The sequence below is a fragment of the Grus americana genome, chromosome 1 (genome assembly GCF_028858705.1).
Source record: "Grus americana isolate bGruAme1 chromosome 1, bGruAme1.mat, whole genome shotgun sequence".
Classification (NCBI taxonomy): Eukaryota; Metazoa; Chordata; class Aves; order Gruiformes; family Gruidae; genus Grus; species Grus americana.
In genome coordinates this window covers 45,984,343-45,999,467 of record NC_072852.1, presented here as the reverse complement: position 1 = coordinate 45,999,467, position 15,125 = coordinate 45,984,343, and the positions used below count along the sequence as shown (strand labels likewise).

The following is a 15,125-nucleotide window of genomic DNA, read 5'->3' as shown; positions in this document are numbered from 1 at the left end:
ACACAAATTTAAAAAAGTAAAAGAATTTATATCCTAAATCAGACGAATCCCATTTGCAAAGTAGGAGAAAGAGGTGTAATATATGCATAGACACAACATGCAGCTATCCTTATATAAGTTTTAATGTAACCAGTAACATTAACAGAACTATATTTTATACCTCCAGCTTCTAATTCCCTTCATCCCAGTCATCATTAGCTGGCAAATTTATATATCTTATCTTAGTGGAAATAGATCTTCTGTAACTAACATGAGACAGGCCTATGTAAGAACTGTAGGAGTGGATCTACCATTATTATAATACATCACAAGTCTTCCTTCTGCACGACAAACCCTGTAATATCCAAATTGGAATTAACACTCAAAGGTCACACTGGACATTAGATTTTTCACACCAAAGGCTTGAAATTGCAATACGCGGTGCAGAATATTGTGCTTAAAAGGAACCCTGCTGAAGTCATTCAAATACTACAGATTGTTTAGGCTACTTATATGCTGTAGACTGAAGGATCAGAACACGTACAATTACATATTTATGTTGATGTTATGCTACGAAGTTGTGCAAAAAGGCAATATCCTAAGACTTACAAAAATCAATGATCGTCACTAAAACTGTGGAAGACATTAAATGAATTTGCAGAAACTGTATTTCAAGATGGGAAAAAGTTTTCTGAAGTTCTTTATTTGAAAATGGCCTTTGTTTTCAAAGGAAAGCTTTTTCTGTCTTATTTCAGTTTGAAAGATTTTTTCTATTTGTTCTCCCTTGTCAAACATGACAATGCATTTATTTGCCTAGTTTGGTATAAAATGTACAATGTAAGAGATTTTACTTTGAAACAATCCCTTTTCTTCTGTTTCAAGAAAAGTAAATAGGCAATTATTTGATACTTTATTTTTTCAAAAGACTATTATTACATTCCAGCAGATGTTACTGAAATAAGTGGTATATTGAACATATGTAGTCCATCATTTTCAGGATATTTTGTTTCCAGGGAATTCGTGTCCTTAATGACTGCTGGAGAAAGAGGCATTAGTTCACATACCATAAGCTCTTTGCTCTTGACAAACAAAGGCTGGCACTATGCACAGACTCTATTCTTACAGAAGTCAGGGAAGGAATTACCCTATTCAGACCAGCAGAAAATATACAGTGACATTGTGCCTCAACAATGTTATAAATGCCACCATCCAAACAGGAGAGTAATCTTGCTTACCAAGGATTTACAGCTTTAGTAATTCTTCTGCTCTCAGTATAATTAGTCTTTTCGCACTTGATATCAATAACAATTATAAAATAGTGAAGTTTTATTTTTTCTCAGCTATGTAGTTTTTATTATGTTCTAAATATTCTGACCCCATTTCAGAGCAGGAAAGTGTTAGGGTATTATTCTGAATCTCCTTGAGAGAGCACAAACTATTTAAATGTATTCTGCGCGGTGACAGAAGAAAAAAGGTTATTAACAGATAACTTTATTAGGTCAGTAGTGTAACTGGCACAGGCAAACAAAACATTTTTCTTTCAATGGTTATAAAAGTAAAAAAAATTATTCTGTATGTTCTTTTATTAATAACTTGTACAGACCTCTATTTTTCTTTAACTTTACTCTCAAATCTCTTTGACCTTTTGCAGATAACCGAGTGCCTACAGAATTTCTTCTAAATAGACAGTAGTTATGGGACTACCATTGTGATAAAGCTATAAGGGATTGCTCAAGGAAACAAAACATTGAAAAAACCCTAAACGCATGTCTTAAGCCACCGTTGTGCTTCACAGAAGGAACTCATCAGATGAAATATCTAAAAGTGAAGGATCCCTACAAGAAGTTATAGAAAAACAGTAAAAAATTGCCAAGGCCACGTGGCATTCCTCCAAAAATTAAAAACAGGATGAAATTTCCAAACTGCAGTGCGCAACTTCTTGATTAAAACTCTTTGGTTCTAGAGATCTGAAAAGCAGGTAATGCAATATTAATGCTTATGAAGAGCTCAAGGGCAGGTCGAGGGAACTTCCAAACAGGAAGCCTCACAATTATATGGAGAGAAAGTATTTTAGAGAATAGAGTCGTTGGATATATGAGCAAATATAATATATTTGGGAAGAGTCAACGTGACTTTCTTAAAAGGAAGTCATATCTCTCAAACATATTGGAATCTTCTTGGAAGGCTTCAAGTAACACTTAAACAAGAAAGATAGAGTGGATTTGCAAATGGCATTCAACAAGACCATTAGAGAAACTATCAAAACACAGAACAAGATAAAAAGTATTCCTGTGGGTAAGTAATTGACAGAAACAAAGGATGGGAATAAAATACCATTTTTCACAGTGGACAGAGATCACCAGCAGAGGCCTAAGGAGACTTGTGCTGGAACAGGTTGTTGATCAAATTCATAAATGATCTAGAAAAGTTAATGAAGAGTAGGGTAAAGTTTTCTGATGATCCTAAGGGTAATAAAAAATAGAGCCATTTCTAATAAAAATTAGAGATGAAATGGCATATAAAATTCAATGTAGATGAAAGTGATTCAAATTGGGAAAAACATTAACTTTAAACATACATTGAATGGCTTTGAACTGAGAGCTGACAGTTCGATAAAAAGATCAGCCCAGTACTAAGAAGAGGAAAAAAAATATTAAGAATTATTAAGGAAAAAACCCCAGAAAACACTGTTATGCTACTATATAAATCCATGCTGTACATGAATCTTGAATACTGTGTTTGGATTTGTTTTTCTCACCTCTGATAACACATAATACCATCCAAAAAGGTGCAGAGAAAAGAAACAGGATTGTTGCAAGTAAGGAACATTTTAATACCAGGAGCAAGTAATATGAGAAATAAAAAGTGTAAAACAGATAATGGGGGAATGAAAAAATCTGTAAAATCATGAATGGGATGGACAAAATAAATAGGGACAGATGTGTACTGGCTTTTACACACAAATTTAAGGGGTATCAAAAAGAAACATGCAGTTAGCAACCCTAAAACAATTAAAAGGAAATGCTTCTTCGTACAACAAGCAGTTGATTTCTTACTGTAGCATGCTATAGATGCTAAAAGTTTACGTATGTTCAGAAGGAATTTGAAGGATTCAAGGAATACAAATCCATCAAGGGCTATTTAAGGGAAATATATCATTTTGTTCCAAGAAGCTCATGACTCAAAACGTGCTGGAAGCACGACAGGGTATTTGGAGGAAGCATCGCTATGCACTCCCTACCGTTTTATACTCTTCTATACATGCCTGCTATTGGCCTCTACGGAAGACAAGACACTGGAATAGAGGAACATTTGATGTTAACAAATTGCATGATTTCCACGTCTCTCTTACGGAGGCTGAAGCCAGGCTGCATGTTTATTTTGTATCTTCATTTTATTTTGTTATCAAAATATTATTTTATATAAAAATGAATGAGTCTTCTTTCCTATACTGATGCCACATCTGTCAAAAAAGGCCTGAGAATGGGATATAAGCAATGTAGACATTCAAACTATACTCTCAGGTCTACCAACGTAGCAGACAGAGTGTGAAAGCAAGCTAATTCATTAAATATGAAATTGTACTTTGATAGCAAAGCAAAGAATTACAGATATTCATCACCTATTGAAGTGGAGGCAGAAAGAAGTTTGCAAAATTCTCAGCTATTTCAAATATTTAAGAATCTTGAAGAACTCAACCGAAGATGTTTCTAATAGAACATCATTAATATGATGAAAGTTTGGTGCTTATTTTAAAGTTGGGATTATCTCAGTGAATTTATGCCAATTTAAACTAATTGAAGATCTGTTTCATAGCGTGTTTCAATCATAAAAATAACCTGGAAATTATGTCATCCAACTCTGTTATTCCTTTATTAAACTCCATTAGTTTTAACGAAATTACAACAAAAATCTGTATTCAAAAGTGTTAAACTTGGATTATAACCAGGGGACAATTATTTATCTTTAGTGATTCTGAAATCCTTGAGGATTCATATTACAAAGTGATATCAAAATCTTGCACGCATTTTCCAGTACTAGGACAGAGTAATTATGGAGTAAAGATTATTTAAGATGAATAAGTAATTCCAAACAATGACATAAAATTCTTGATAGCATCTTCTGAGATTGTAATTAAATGGAATTAAATGTCATTCTTCCTTCCCCTGGGATTATTCTGTGGAAAGTAATCTTTATTACCCTCCTCAAAATCCTTCACGCACAGCCTACTTTCTCGCTTTGTATAAACTGCCAAACTCAGTCAAGGCAGTACTGAAACACAAATAACCCAACCTGGTTTAGGTCTTCCATGGCATCTATTTTCCATGATATAGTAGTATCTCAATCTACTTCTAGGATTCCAAAGAAAGGAGAGAAACTACTTATACTGCCTTTTTCCTTCATGGGAAAGATTAAATTTTCCTGGGCCAAAGACTTCACAATTTCTTGAGCTTGTATTTTTCCTAAAAATCCCATCACTAAATGGGATTTTGCCGGAGGGGGAGCTGGGGTGAAGAAAAATGTTCTTCCATTTCAGGAAATAGATCACTTGTCATCATTATAATTTTCAAACCCCAAATCTAGGGCATGCTTTAATTACTGCACATTATAGAAACCTTGGCTTTCTCAATTGTAATCTCTTACTGTGTACACACAAAATTATACATGTAGGATAGTTTCAGGTTTTAGCATATTTTTGCTACATTTATTAATGAAAAATACTTTAATAACTTTAATAGGTAATGCTGTCACTTAATGACTGTGAAACTTACCTAGTTAATACTTTTTCAAGTTTCATAATTTTTTCAGGATCAATTCTGATAGAAAACATCTGGGTTTTAGTGACTAGTTACCTCTGTCACAAATTCATGGAAATGTGCCCTGTGCAGCAATATCTAAAGATGCCTTGGAAAGGAAATCAAGCTTTTTGATCTTTTGCTTGGAAGTGTTTTCCTGTGTTGCCATGGTATCAGTGATAGCTATTTTAAGACATTGGCTATGGAATATCTTCGAAAATATACCTAGGCAACACATAAATCATCTGTACTCTAATACTTCTAAAACAGTGACTAATCTTTCCATATTTCAGTGGAACAGAGTGAATATGAAGCCATTATGTTTGTGTAAGGAATCCTTTAGAAAATTCAATTTTGAAGTTTTTGTCCGCTGAATCCACCTTATTCAAGGCCTTTTCAGTTTTCAAAAATCTGATAAAATTATGTATGTGAATTATGACAACCCTTTTGATCCCTTTTGGTTCCCTTAATTATGTTCACTACCTTTTAAAAGTTACAGCATAACAAATGTAGCCAAAGTTTATATTTACATAACTTGAGTGTCCAAGGCTCTTACTCTTCTGGTAAAGGTTTGCTGACTTCTTCCAGAGTGCCTTATTGACAAGCTACTCTTCACAGCTTCCAGGAAGGCTTTAGAACTGCTCTGCCCAACATGTATCTTCTTCCGAGAGCAGTGACCTGACACTGGAAATCCTTACAAAAGCTGGAGTTCACGATTTGCAGTGCTCAAGCTAACCTCAAAAAGGGTTTCTATCAGACAGCTATCATGGAAACTGCCTATACAACTACACCTATGTCTTATTTCAAATTGCAAAATACTTATAAATAAGTAGCTCCTTAGCAACAGTAATGTTGATGTGATTTTTTTCTCAAAACAGAAGACATCATACTGAAGAATTTCACTGGTTTCTATACTGGTACTGATGTGTTTGGTGGTATGGAGGATGGAAGGAAGAGAATTAGAATAGAGAAACACATCAACTCCTTTTTAAGGAAAGTCAAGTCTTTTTGAAAATATGTTACATTTGTAGTTACTGTCTGTTAAAGGATAATCATAGTCCAGCTGGTATGTTGCCCCAGAAATGTATTAGCTGAATGTAAGATAAAACAGATCCCCAAAATCCTAAGAATAGTTCCTGAACAGAGGCACAGAGTTTGTTTTAACCTAAAAATCATTAGTAAACTGATTTTTTCCAGAAAAACTGCCATAATGGCTCACTATGTAAATACGTTTATATAAAAAGTCTCTAATAAATAGTAAAATCCTTACTACTCTGAGGTAATTGACTATCCGATGCAGTAACAGTGAAGAAAAACCCCAAAGGAATCAATTATACTAATGGCTAAGTGCATTTTATCCATAGAAGAGTCTCTGTATAAACAGCCAGTTCTCCTTAGAGAAAGCCAAAATAAAACTACTTAGAATTTTCCAAGAGCTGTCATAATATTCCTTATTAACTGAAATTTAGTATTTGGTCTTGCATATAACAGCAGTGAAATTTAAAGACAGGTGTTAAAAGTCACTGCCTTCAACTTTTGTTTAATTGAATTGAAATTTGACATTACACAGCACTTCTACGTTGTTGTAGTTACTAATAAATCAAAACAAAGGCTTTCATGATCTTAAGAGTTCAAAATTATTCCCAGCATAATTGGAAATGTGGTCCCATTAAAAAAAATTCCAGATGAATTTAGCTTATTCATAAGGACACTGTATACTGATTGCAACATTCAAGACTGTGACTACTGGCACCTAGCTTGAATCAGGCAATCACCTTGCAATATCTTTACTATTTTTAAAATATATGAGAAATGAAAGGCATTATTCCCTGTAGTCAGCTCCTTAGAGACAAAAAACCCAACCTTGCGATAACCAAAGTGATTCAATAGCCCACCAAAAACAGCATAGTAACATTTTGTTGATATTTTGTCAACTCACCACCTCAGACTTATACACACTGCATTAGCCATCAAAACAGGTGAAATTTCTTCCCATGAATATAAGTTAACCCCCATTAATACAAAGTAAAAAAAGCAAATTTTCACTGGCCTCAAACAAGACTGATTCTGGTATTAAATAAAATGTAAATGCCAAACAACATACAGCCCAGCCATCTCAAGTTATGGCAACCATCACACAGCAGCTTTTTTGTGAGATGGCACATCTGCTTCAACGAGGCTTATGAGAATAACCATCTGCATTTACATTAAAGAAAAAGAAGCAGCAAAGATGGGATATTTATGCTGACTTCAGCATGACTTTCAGCAAGGTTTCCTTAGTATCATTTAGCCAAACTGGAAAGATATGATTGAGACAGGTGGACTCTAAGGTGGGTAGAAAATTGATAGGACTCTGATGCTTAACAGTGGAGCCTGTAGGTTAGGGGATGTAATTATTCCCCCGTTTTAGCACTTGTGAGAGTATCTATGCTGCTTTGGGCTCTCCAGCCCGCCACACTGACTTACTGCAATGAGCTCAGTGGTGGCAAGAGGACTACAGGGCTGCAGAGAAGGTCAAGGAGGGATCTAACTGCTGTCTTCAACTACCTAAAGGAAAGGGAACAGAAAAGATTAAGCCGGACTCTTCTTGGGGGTGCACAGTGAAAAGACAATAATGTACGAAAGCTGAAAATTCTGAATGGTTACGAGGAAAAAAAACTTCATGGTGAGGGCAAACATTGGAACGGCTTCTGAATCACCGCCCTTGGAGATACTCAAAACATGACTGGACAAGGCCCTGAACAACTGTCCTTGCCTCTCCCAGTGATCTTGACCAGATGACCTCCAGAGACAACTTCCAAGCTAAATTATTGCATCACAATTCTACGATTTGGTCTATTTTGGAAGCAGTACCAAAATTTAGTTGCCCTAGACAGCTGCAAGAGGAATTAGTTTACTTCTTGTACAGAGTGAATTGCAGATCCATACCATCTGATTAGTTAGACAGTCCTCTAGCATCCTCTAGAATGCTTTGCTGGTTTGAAATCTGTGCATAGGAAGTGTAGGCACAAGCTATAGTCCCAATTCTTTCCCGTTGTCCCTTTGAAGAAATTTTAGCTCTTAGATATTGTTGGTCCTTGTGCTCTTAGCCCTCCAATGCACATTTACGAACAAGCCATATAACAGATTACTTTTCCAGGGGAATATAATAGCATTATAGATTTTAGAATATGTACCCTCATAATAATAGTAAAAAAATACCAATTTTTTTGAGCATCACTGGAACTACTTATGTGTTCTTTCCCAAAAAAAGAATACTGCAATTTCCTTTTATTCTCCCTAAAGATTCTTCTTTGACAGTAATTTTTATCCTTCAAGCTGAGAAAAATCAATCAGATAGAAATTCCAACATGCAATTTGGCTTCATTTCCACACTGCTGTGAAACTGCAGTATCTCTTACCACTGTGCACGTACATCTGTTTGTTTGATCTTAGAATAGGTTATCACATCTGATCCTTTGGCGGTGTCTCAGTAACAATAATTTACTAAAGCCTTATGCACTGGTCTGGAAAAAGTAATCTTACAACTAGAACAGGAAGTTGTAGCCTCTTCGCAATACCAAAAAATAACCAAATATTTCAGACACACAAACTTAATGACAACTGCCTGAGAAGTTCATAATTTTTTAAAACCCTGATGTAAAAAGAATTGTATGGTTTTTACTAATGACATTTCTATTACTTAGGAATTACAATAATATCTTCTTTTTCTTTGTTTTTGGGGTAGTTTGAAGTATTGCAAAATAAGTGAAACTAATACACTGCAGGAACTCTTAAAATTGTTGCAGAGCAAGATAAAAACAACACGAAAAGATCATTAAAGCAAGCAAGAGCTAGCATGTGTCATGGTCAGTCTGGAGCTGTGCTTTAGCTGCCTGAGCAGCCAACTGTTCAAAAGTAGCAGCTGGGTTCCACCTGCCTTTCTGTCCATGAAGTTCCCTGGAAGAGCTGAAATAAACTTTGTCAATCCACCCCTCTCCCAAATTTGGTTGATATGATGATCAGGTTCTAGGATTTTGGCAGATGGTCATTTAGACAGCTCAGCTACATACCACTTGTCTGAGGAAAGCCAGCTAATTAATGATTTTCATTATGCAGAATTTACCTTTCGAGTAAAGATACTTTCTAGTCAAAAATGAAAACAAATCAGATTTGAAGGAAAATTTGCCTGTAGTGCGAATCCCCAAATAATTTTTAGGTTGTCTCCCCAAGAAAAACTGTTATATATGTACTGTTCCGTAATGTTCGAAACTGGCAATGCCCCAGAGCACAGCACTCAGATGAGTGGTTTTTTTGAGTAATAACTTACATTACAAGGACTTAATTCTGCTCATAGTTGTATATATACAACTCAACATAAATGGATGTTGCATGCAGACAGCCAAGGGCAAAATCTGGTACAAAATATTTCAAAAGGATGAAAACATATTGGACTAAAAAAGCCTCCACATTTTACAAGTGAAGTAATGGAATAAAACCAGCTGTATTCATAACCACATAAAAACATTCTGCATTAATGTCCCTAATTTCAGTATGAATATTAGGAATATTGGCATAACAGAAAAGCTACAGGGCATCCGGGAGTGAATGACCCACGTAATGTAATTAAAACCAGTACTAAATAAGCCACTGGAAAGGAACAAACACAAGGAGGTTATTAATTAAAAGGTACAATACTCTCAACATGCAAATTGGCAGCCACAAGTTAAGCTCAGAAGAATTACCTTCTTGGTTTTCAAACTGTTCTGACAACAGATGGTAGCAGCAGCCTACACTGCAAACTGCTTTGATTTCAGGCTTGGCAGTAAAAATTCGTAGTGTATTTGCAGCGAGATCACCACATGTATGTAGACCCACCATCACACAGTCCTAAATAAGAAAAAGAAAAAAAGGCAACAATAAAGCATCTCCCTCTTCAACTGAAAAGGCACAAACAACAACAAACTCCAAAACCCAAACATGCTGCAACTGGCTATCGAGCTGTAAGGTTTAAATACACAACTCCATGAGGACTCCTGCTGTTCTGTTCTAGAATTTTTCAATGCATAATAAAAGTTCTTCAGTGCTAAGCAAACACGGTGCATTGCCTCTGTGGTGAGCCAAACCACCCATTGCTTTGTTCCGGAAAGGAACTAACCATCTCTGCACTCTACTTTCACCGGCCATGAGGAAGCAGAAGTTCAAGACTACGAATAGCAGCTGGTTTACCTGCACGGAAGGGAACATCTGCGTGGTGACTGGACACTGGCCATTTTCTCTTGTCTTTCCTAGCCCTCCTGTTATTATTATTACTACCACTGATACTTCCTTTTCTTGCCTCAGATTTACTGGTCTAAGTCTGGCTGGACCTAGCTATGGCATTTCTGCTCCTTTAAATTGCTGAAATCAAAACCACTTCCTAAATATAATTTGAAGAGCAGGCTTTGTAGTTTCTAAAATTGTCGTGCTGTCACAGTTTTGCAGTGTGCCTACTACTATTTAACAACAAATGGGCATTTTCTTCCATAGCACAAAGTTAGAACTTCAGCTTCAGATGCTCTTTTCTTCGTTCATTTTACTTCCTGCTTTCCTTCTTCCTCGATTTCCCTTTTCTCTCTATTTCTCCATCCAAATTATTCCTCTTCTCACCATTCATAACAAGATATTTCCCTGCTGGCATTATTAGTCGAAACCCACATGGTAAATGTGGTGTTGCTTTGAATTTCAGCCTTATTTAATAACAAGGTTATCACCAAGAAATTAGCCCAGGGGCATTTGATTGTGACACCTTTCTATAATCATTTTGACCTCACGTGCACATCTATTTTTGCTGCTCTACACTCGATTTTCTCACACATCTGTATTATATAGTAATGTATATGTGAAACAGTAAAACCTCCCCTTTCTTCCTCTATTTTTTAATTCTTCCCATCCCCCTCCTCGCCTTCCACTTCGTGCTGCTTCTCTGTGCTTACCCTCTCCTTGTCTTAGGATCCAACATTTTTAGGTGGCAAAAGTTCAGTTTCAGTTCAGTTTAGCTTTTAAAGACACTTTTTCCTACCAGTCAGCTTCAGCTCACCATTCCACAAAGCTTTTTTCCACAAGCAATTACAGAAATAGTGGAACAACACTAAAGTTTGGAAGCTAAGGGAAGATGAGCACTTGCAAATCCCAGGAAAAGAAAATTTAGAGAGATTCTTGCAGGAGAAAGCTAGTGGAAGATGGCTATCACATGCAAGACAGAGGAAACATACGACGATGCTCAAAAATTCTGAACGATAGGAGGGTAGTCTGTCTGCGTCAGGTACGCTTTTGGACCATCACCGACTTCAGTGAGGTTGCCTGGGTATAAGTGAAAGTACTTTCTGGATTGTTGGCCGAAGCATAGCAAAATCGAATCTCTCAATATTAGTCCTGGGTACATACAAACACGCATTCTTATACCCATATTTCATCAGCAAATTCATTTCAGAACTTATGGTATAAATCAGTAAATACTCATTTTCTGTACTCCCCGTTTGTGCCCAGCTTAGGAAAATTTGAGAAAAAAATAAATCCATTTATGGTTACAATAAAAACCTGTAAATATTTGTAAAACTATTTCTAAAAATATTTTATTTCTAAATGTCTCAAAATACTTTTAAAAAAATGATTGCACATTTTAAAGTTTTTGATTACATACATTCATCACACATAATGTGCAGTTTGGTTATTACTATTTTTTTAACACAATGAAGCTTTTACCTTTCCTGACAGTAATGTCGGTTTTTTGGGTTGGGTTTTTTTTTTTTAAATAAAGAAAGACAGTGATAAAGGATTGCTTTTGCCTTTTACATCATTCAAATTACATGCGAAGAGGATAGCAAATCCAACTGTGTAAATGTAAAGGTAGACGCTTCACTGGCAAACCCTGCTCTTCAGGGTGTCTTCTGCAGACAGACATGAGCTTGCTCCACACATTCTCAGATACTCAGTAGGATTTATTAGCTCAAGTTATAGGGCCATTAATACAAACCATGTTGGTCTTGAGTCAGAGATGAATTACACCCCTGAATATATCAGTTCATTTACTGCTGAACACAGACAAGTTTCCATCTTTCCATAAAGGACTGAATGTATCTACCCACTCATCGTATGTTAGCTTGGGCATAGGAACCCAACAGCTCCTAGACTCGTGTCACCGTCTTTGGGCAACTGAGCTTGAGGTTGTTTCTGCAGACACAATCCCCGCCAGCTAGTAAATTACTAACTGAACTTAGAGTAACTCTGAAAAGTCAAAATAGAAAAACAATATTTGCAAATAGGGCTCTCTGCAAACTCTATGTAGAGTACTATACATAATAAACTCTCCTATGCCTTCAGAGTTTAATTGAAATTACAAAAATATAAAACTTAAAAATTAAGAAATTTCAGGAAAATTGAAATTCCAGTGCTTAACATATCTATCTACCTGGTAAATATAACTCTTTTCATTATAATCAGATGTTATCTATAACCACAGTTGTAAAATACCTGAATGTGTTAGCATGTATGCTATTAACTTTGACAGCTGATTATTATCCACCCCATAAATTCTAAAAGCTGCTTTACATATTCAAAATAATCTTAATGCATATATTAAAATAGAAAAACAATCTGTATCTGCCAGATATACTTCTGCTAACTGGCTGAAAAACATTATTGGGCCAGAATATTCATTTACACCACTGACAGCACTCTATGTACACTTAGCAAACAATATGTATGTATGAAAATGGCAATATAAAGACACTGGAGAATTTACTTCAAATATTAATGAAATAACCTCCAGATCTGTTATGATGTCACTGAGTTCTGTTTCCGCAGTGATGCAAGAGGTCAATGGAAAATACAGGTTTGATTCACTCGACTTGCTCGCTTTAGCCTTGAGAGATGCCATCTTCCTTTGCGCCTTTTCCTCTTCACAGAGTTCCCCACAGTTGCCATGAGATGAAGAAAAAACTTCTACAGCATCAGAAGGCAGAACATTTAGAATAGCAAGAACCTCTTCAGAAAGTTTGTTCTCATCAGATTGTGTCCGAGCCACCAAGTCAACTTCAGTTTGTTTGCTGGTTTCAGATGTAGCTATTTCTGTGAAACCACAAGAAGGAACTTGGTCCTGACTTTGAAGACTGCTGTCATTATTTAAGGGCTTTTCATCAACTGCTTTACATTTAATTTCACTTTCCACTGTCCTGTCATTTGCCTTTTCCAACCTCTGGCTTTTGAGGTTTGCTCTTCCTCGACTCTGATATGCTCTCCAGTGCTTCTTCAATTTTCTGTTCCTTTCATGAGCACCATTAGTGTTGGAGTTTGAGGAGTCAATTCCATAAACTTGTAAGTTATATTGCATGGACAAAAATGAACTCAGGTAGCCTTTTCCAGAACCTATATCAATCACCTAGATAATGAGGGGGAAAAAAATTGCTATATTAATGAGCAACAAGACACACTTCAATCAAAAGCAAAATAATTCTCTAAAAAATTAAGCAGGGATTTCATAATTACCTTATCCCTCCTAAAATACTTAGTTCATTTGCTTTGTTGATCTACCTTCTGGCTTTAAAACACAGAATTAAGTCTTAACTGGTTCGCTCCAGAAAACAGACACTGCAATGCTTATGCAATGCATATGTCCTGACTCTCCTGGGAAAGACTTTCAGTATATTTTTTGACACAGAGGTTCCTTCTGCTAAAGAAAATAACTGTAAACCACCACCATCACTACCTGCCCTTGCCAAACTGGGTCAGGATATAGAGTTAGCAAAGAAAGCGTTCACAGTATTTAGCTTTAGGCATCTAAATCCCACACTGAGGAGTCTACTACCACTAGGTGTACAGAAAAGCATCTTCGGATTTGGTGCCTAACTTAATCTCTTCAGATGTGATATAAAGACAGGTGATATTAATACCCCCTTTTATGTCAGAATGCTTATTTATACCAGTTTCCCATTCTGTGCAAACGATCCATACAGCTTTGATTAACATAAGGATGCTTTTGTAATAAAATAAAGGGGCTTATATGTCACATGTGCTTTCATTGCCTGTTCTGGGGGAAGGAGGGACTGGAGGGGATGACTAGCTGGCAGTTTCCTTTGTCTCTTGGCTGACAGCACGTGCTACTTCAGCGACTGACACAACAGAGGAAGGAAAAGGCTATACAGAGTAGTAGCAGCAACAGGGGTAACCTGAGACCTTTAAGTACATAATCACAGCTTTACAGCATGTGTGTTTTAATTTGTAATAAATATATAAAAAAGTATTTTACAAGAATAGGCAGAGTGTCATTTCTCCAAAGAAGGAAAATGATAATGTTCGCTTCCGTTCAGGTATCTGCCAAAAATATACTGACCAGATATACATCTTCATAGATTTTCCTGAAAGTGTTTGATTCAAAAACATCTGTGTTTTGTTCTTGGTCTGTCACACATTCATAAGAAAGCTTACACTGGTATTTGTAAGTCTAGATAGCAGCATACACTACACGGATCCATCTCAAACTCAACTGCGTGATTTCTTATCATATAAGAATACATAAGAATACTGAATACAGCAATACTTGTACTGAAATGAAAAAGAAAGGTTTATTCTAAGAAAGTTAAAGATTTGTATAGCCATGGAATTCAAAAGAAAAATTTGAACCAATGTCACTAAAGACTATGTAAAACAGTGGAGAATACACAATACTAGGTAAAAATTGTTTATCCAGCCTGCACGTGGCTTTCTCATCTGCACTCTTCATGCGATATTGCTGCATATTTGCCATCTAGGTACGCTATACTCCCCAAATTTCTTGAATGAAATCAGTACAGAATTGGATTTAGTGAAACAGAATTTATATAATCTAAGCATACTTTTTGAAAACTTCCTTTATCTGGCACATTTATCAGCAATATTCTCCTAGATAAAAAGTGAAGGAAAGAAAAGTGCCCAAGGGATAATTTTACCCACTATTTTATGTAACAGATATTACTATTATGCAGAATATGCACACCTCCACTCCTACAAGGTTTTTAATTATTTCTGTGAAAGGCAGCATCTGGCCACAGAGTCAGCTAGTGAATGATTCCTAACTCCTGCGTGTGACCTCTAGTGGCTGTAAAGACAAAATGCTGCTTGGGTAAGGTTTTTTAGTTGTTTCCAAATAAAAATAAAACAGTAATATATTGTTAAATTATCACTAGGAGAATAGGTTTAAAAAACGAAAGGAAAATTTGACTAAAAATAAGCAGGCAATGATCTTGTGCTAAACAAATAGGCTGCATTAAATTAATCCCTGCTTTACCTTGCCTTGATTACATAAGGAAAGGTAATCAACAACCCGTAGCATATCTGCCAAGCACGAACTTTTAA

The 15,125-nt window shown here is 36.0% G+C and overlaps 1 protein-coding gene across 8 annotated transcripts in view; it reads right to left on the bottom strand.

The window, feature by feature from the left end:
- METTL25 (methyltransferase like 25) overlaps positions 1 to 15,125 on the bottom strand; it is a 63,035-nt gene that overhangs the window by 30,050 nt on the left and 17,860 nt on the right. For all 8 annotated transcript variants that reach the window (XM_054824045.1, XM_054824096.1, XM_054824117.1 and 5 more), the window contains 2 exons: positions 12,559 to 13,173; positions 9,500 to 9,644 (listed from right to left, as the gene is read on the bottom strand). In XM_054824045.1, the coding sequence (XP_054680020.1) occupies positions 9,500 to 9,644; positions 12,559 to 13,173 (760 nt within the window). The remainder of the gene's footprint in view (positions 1 to 9,499; positions 9,645 to 12,558; positions 13,174 to 15,125) is intronic.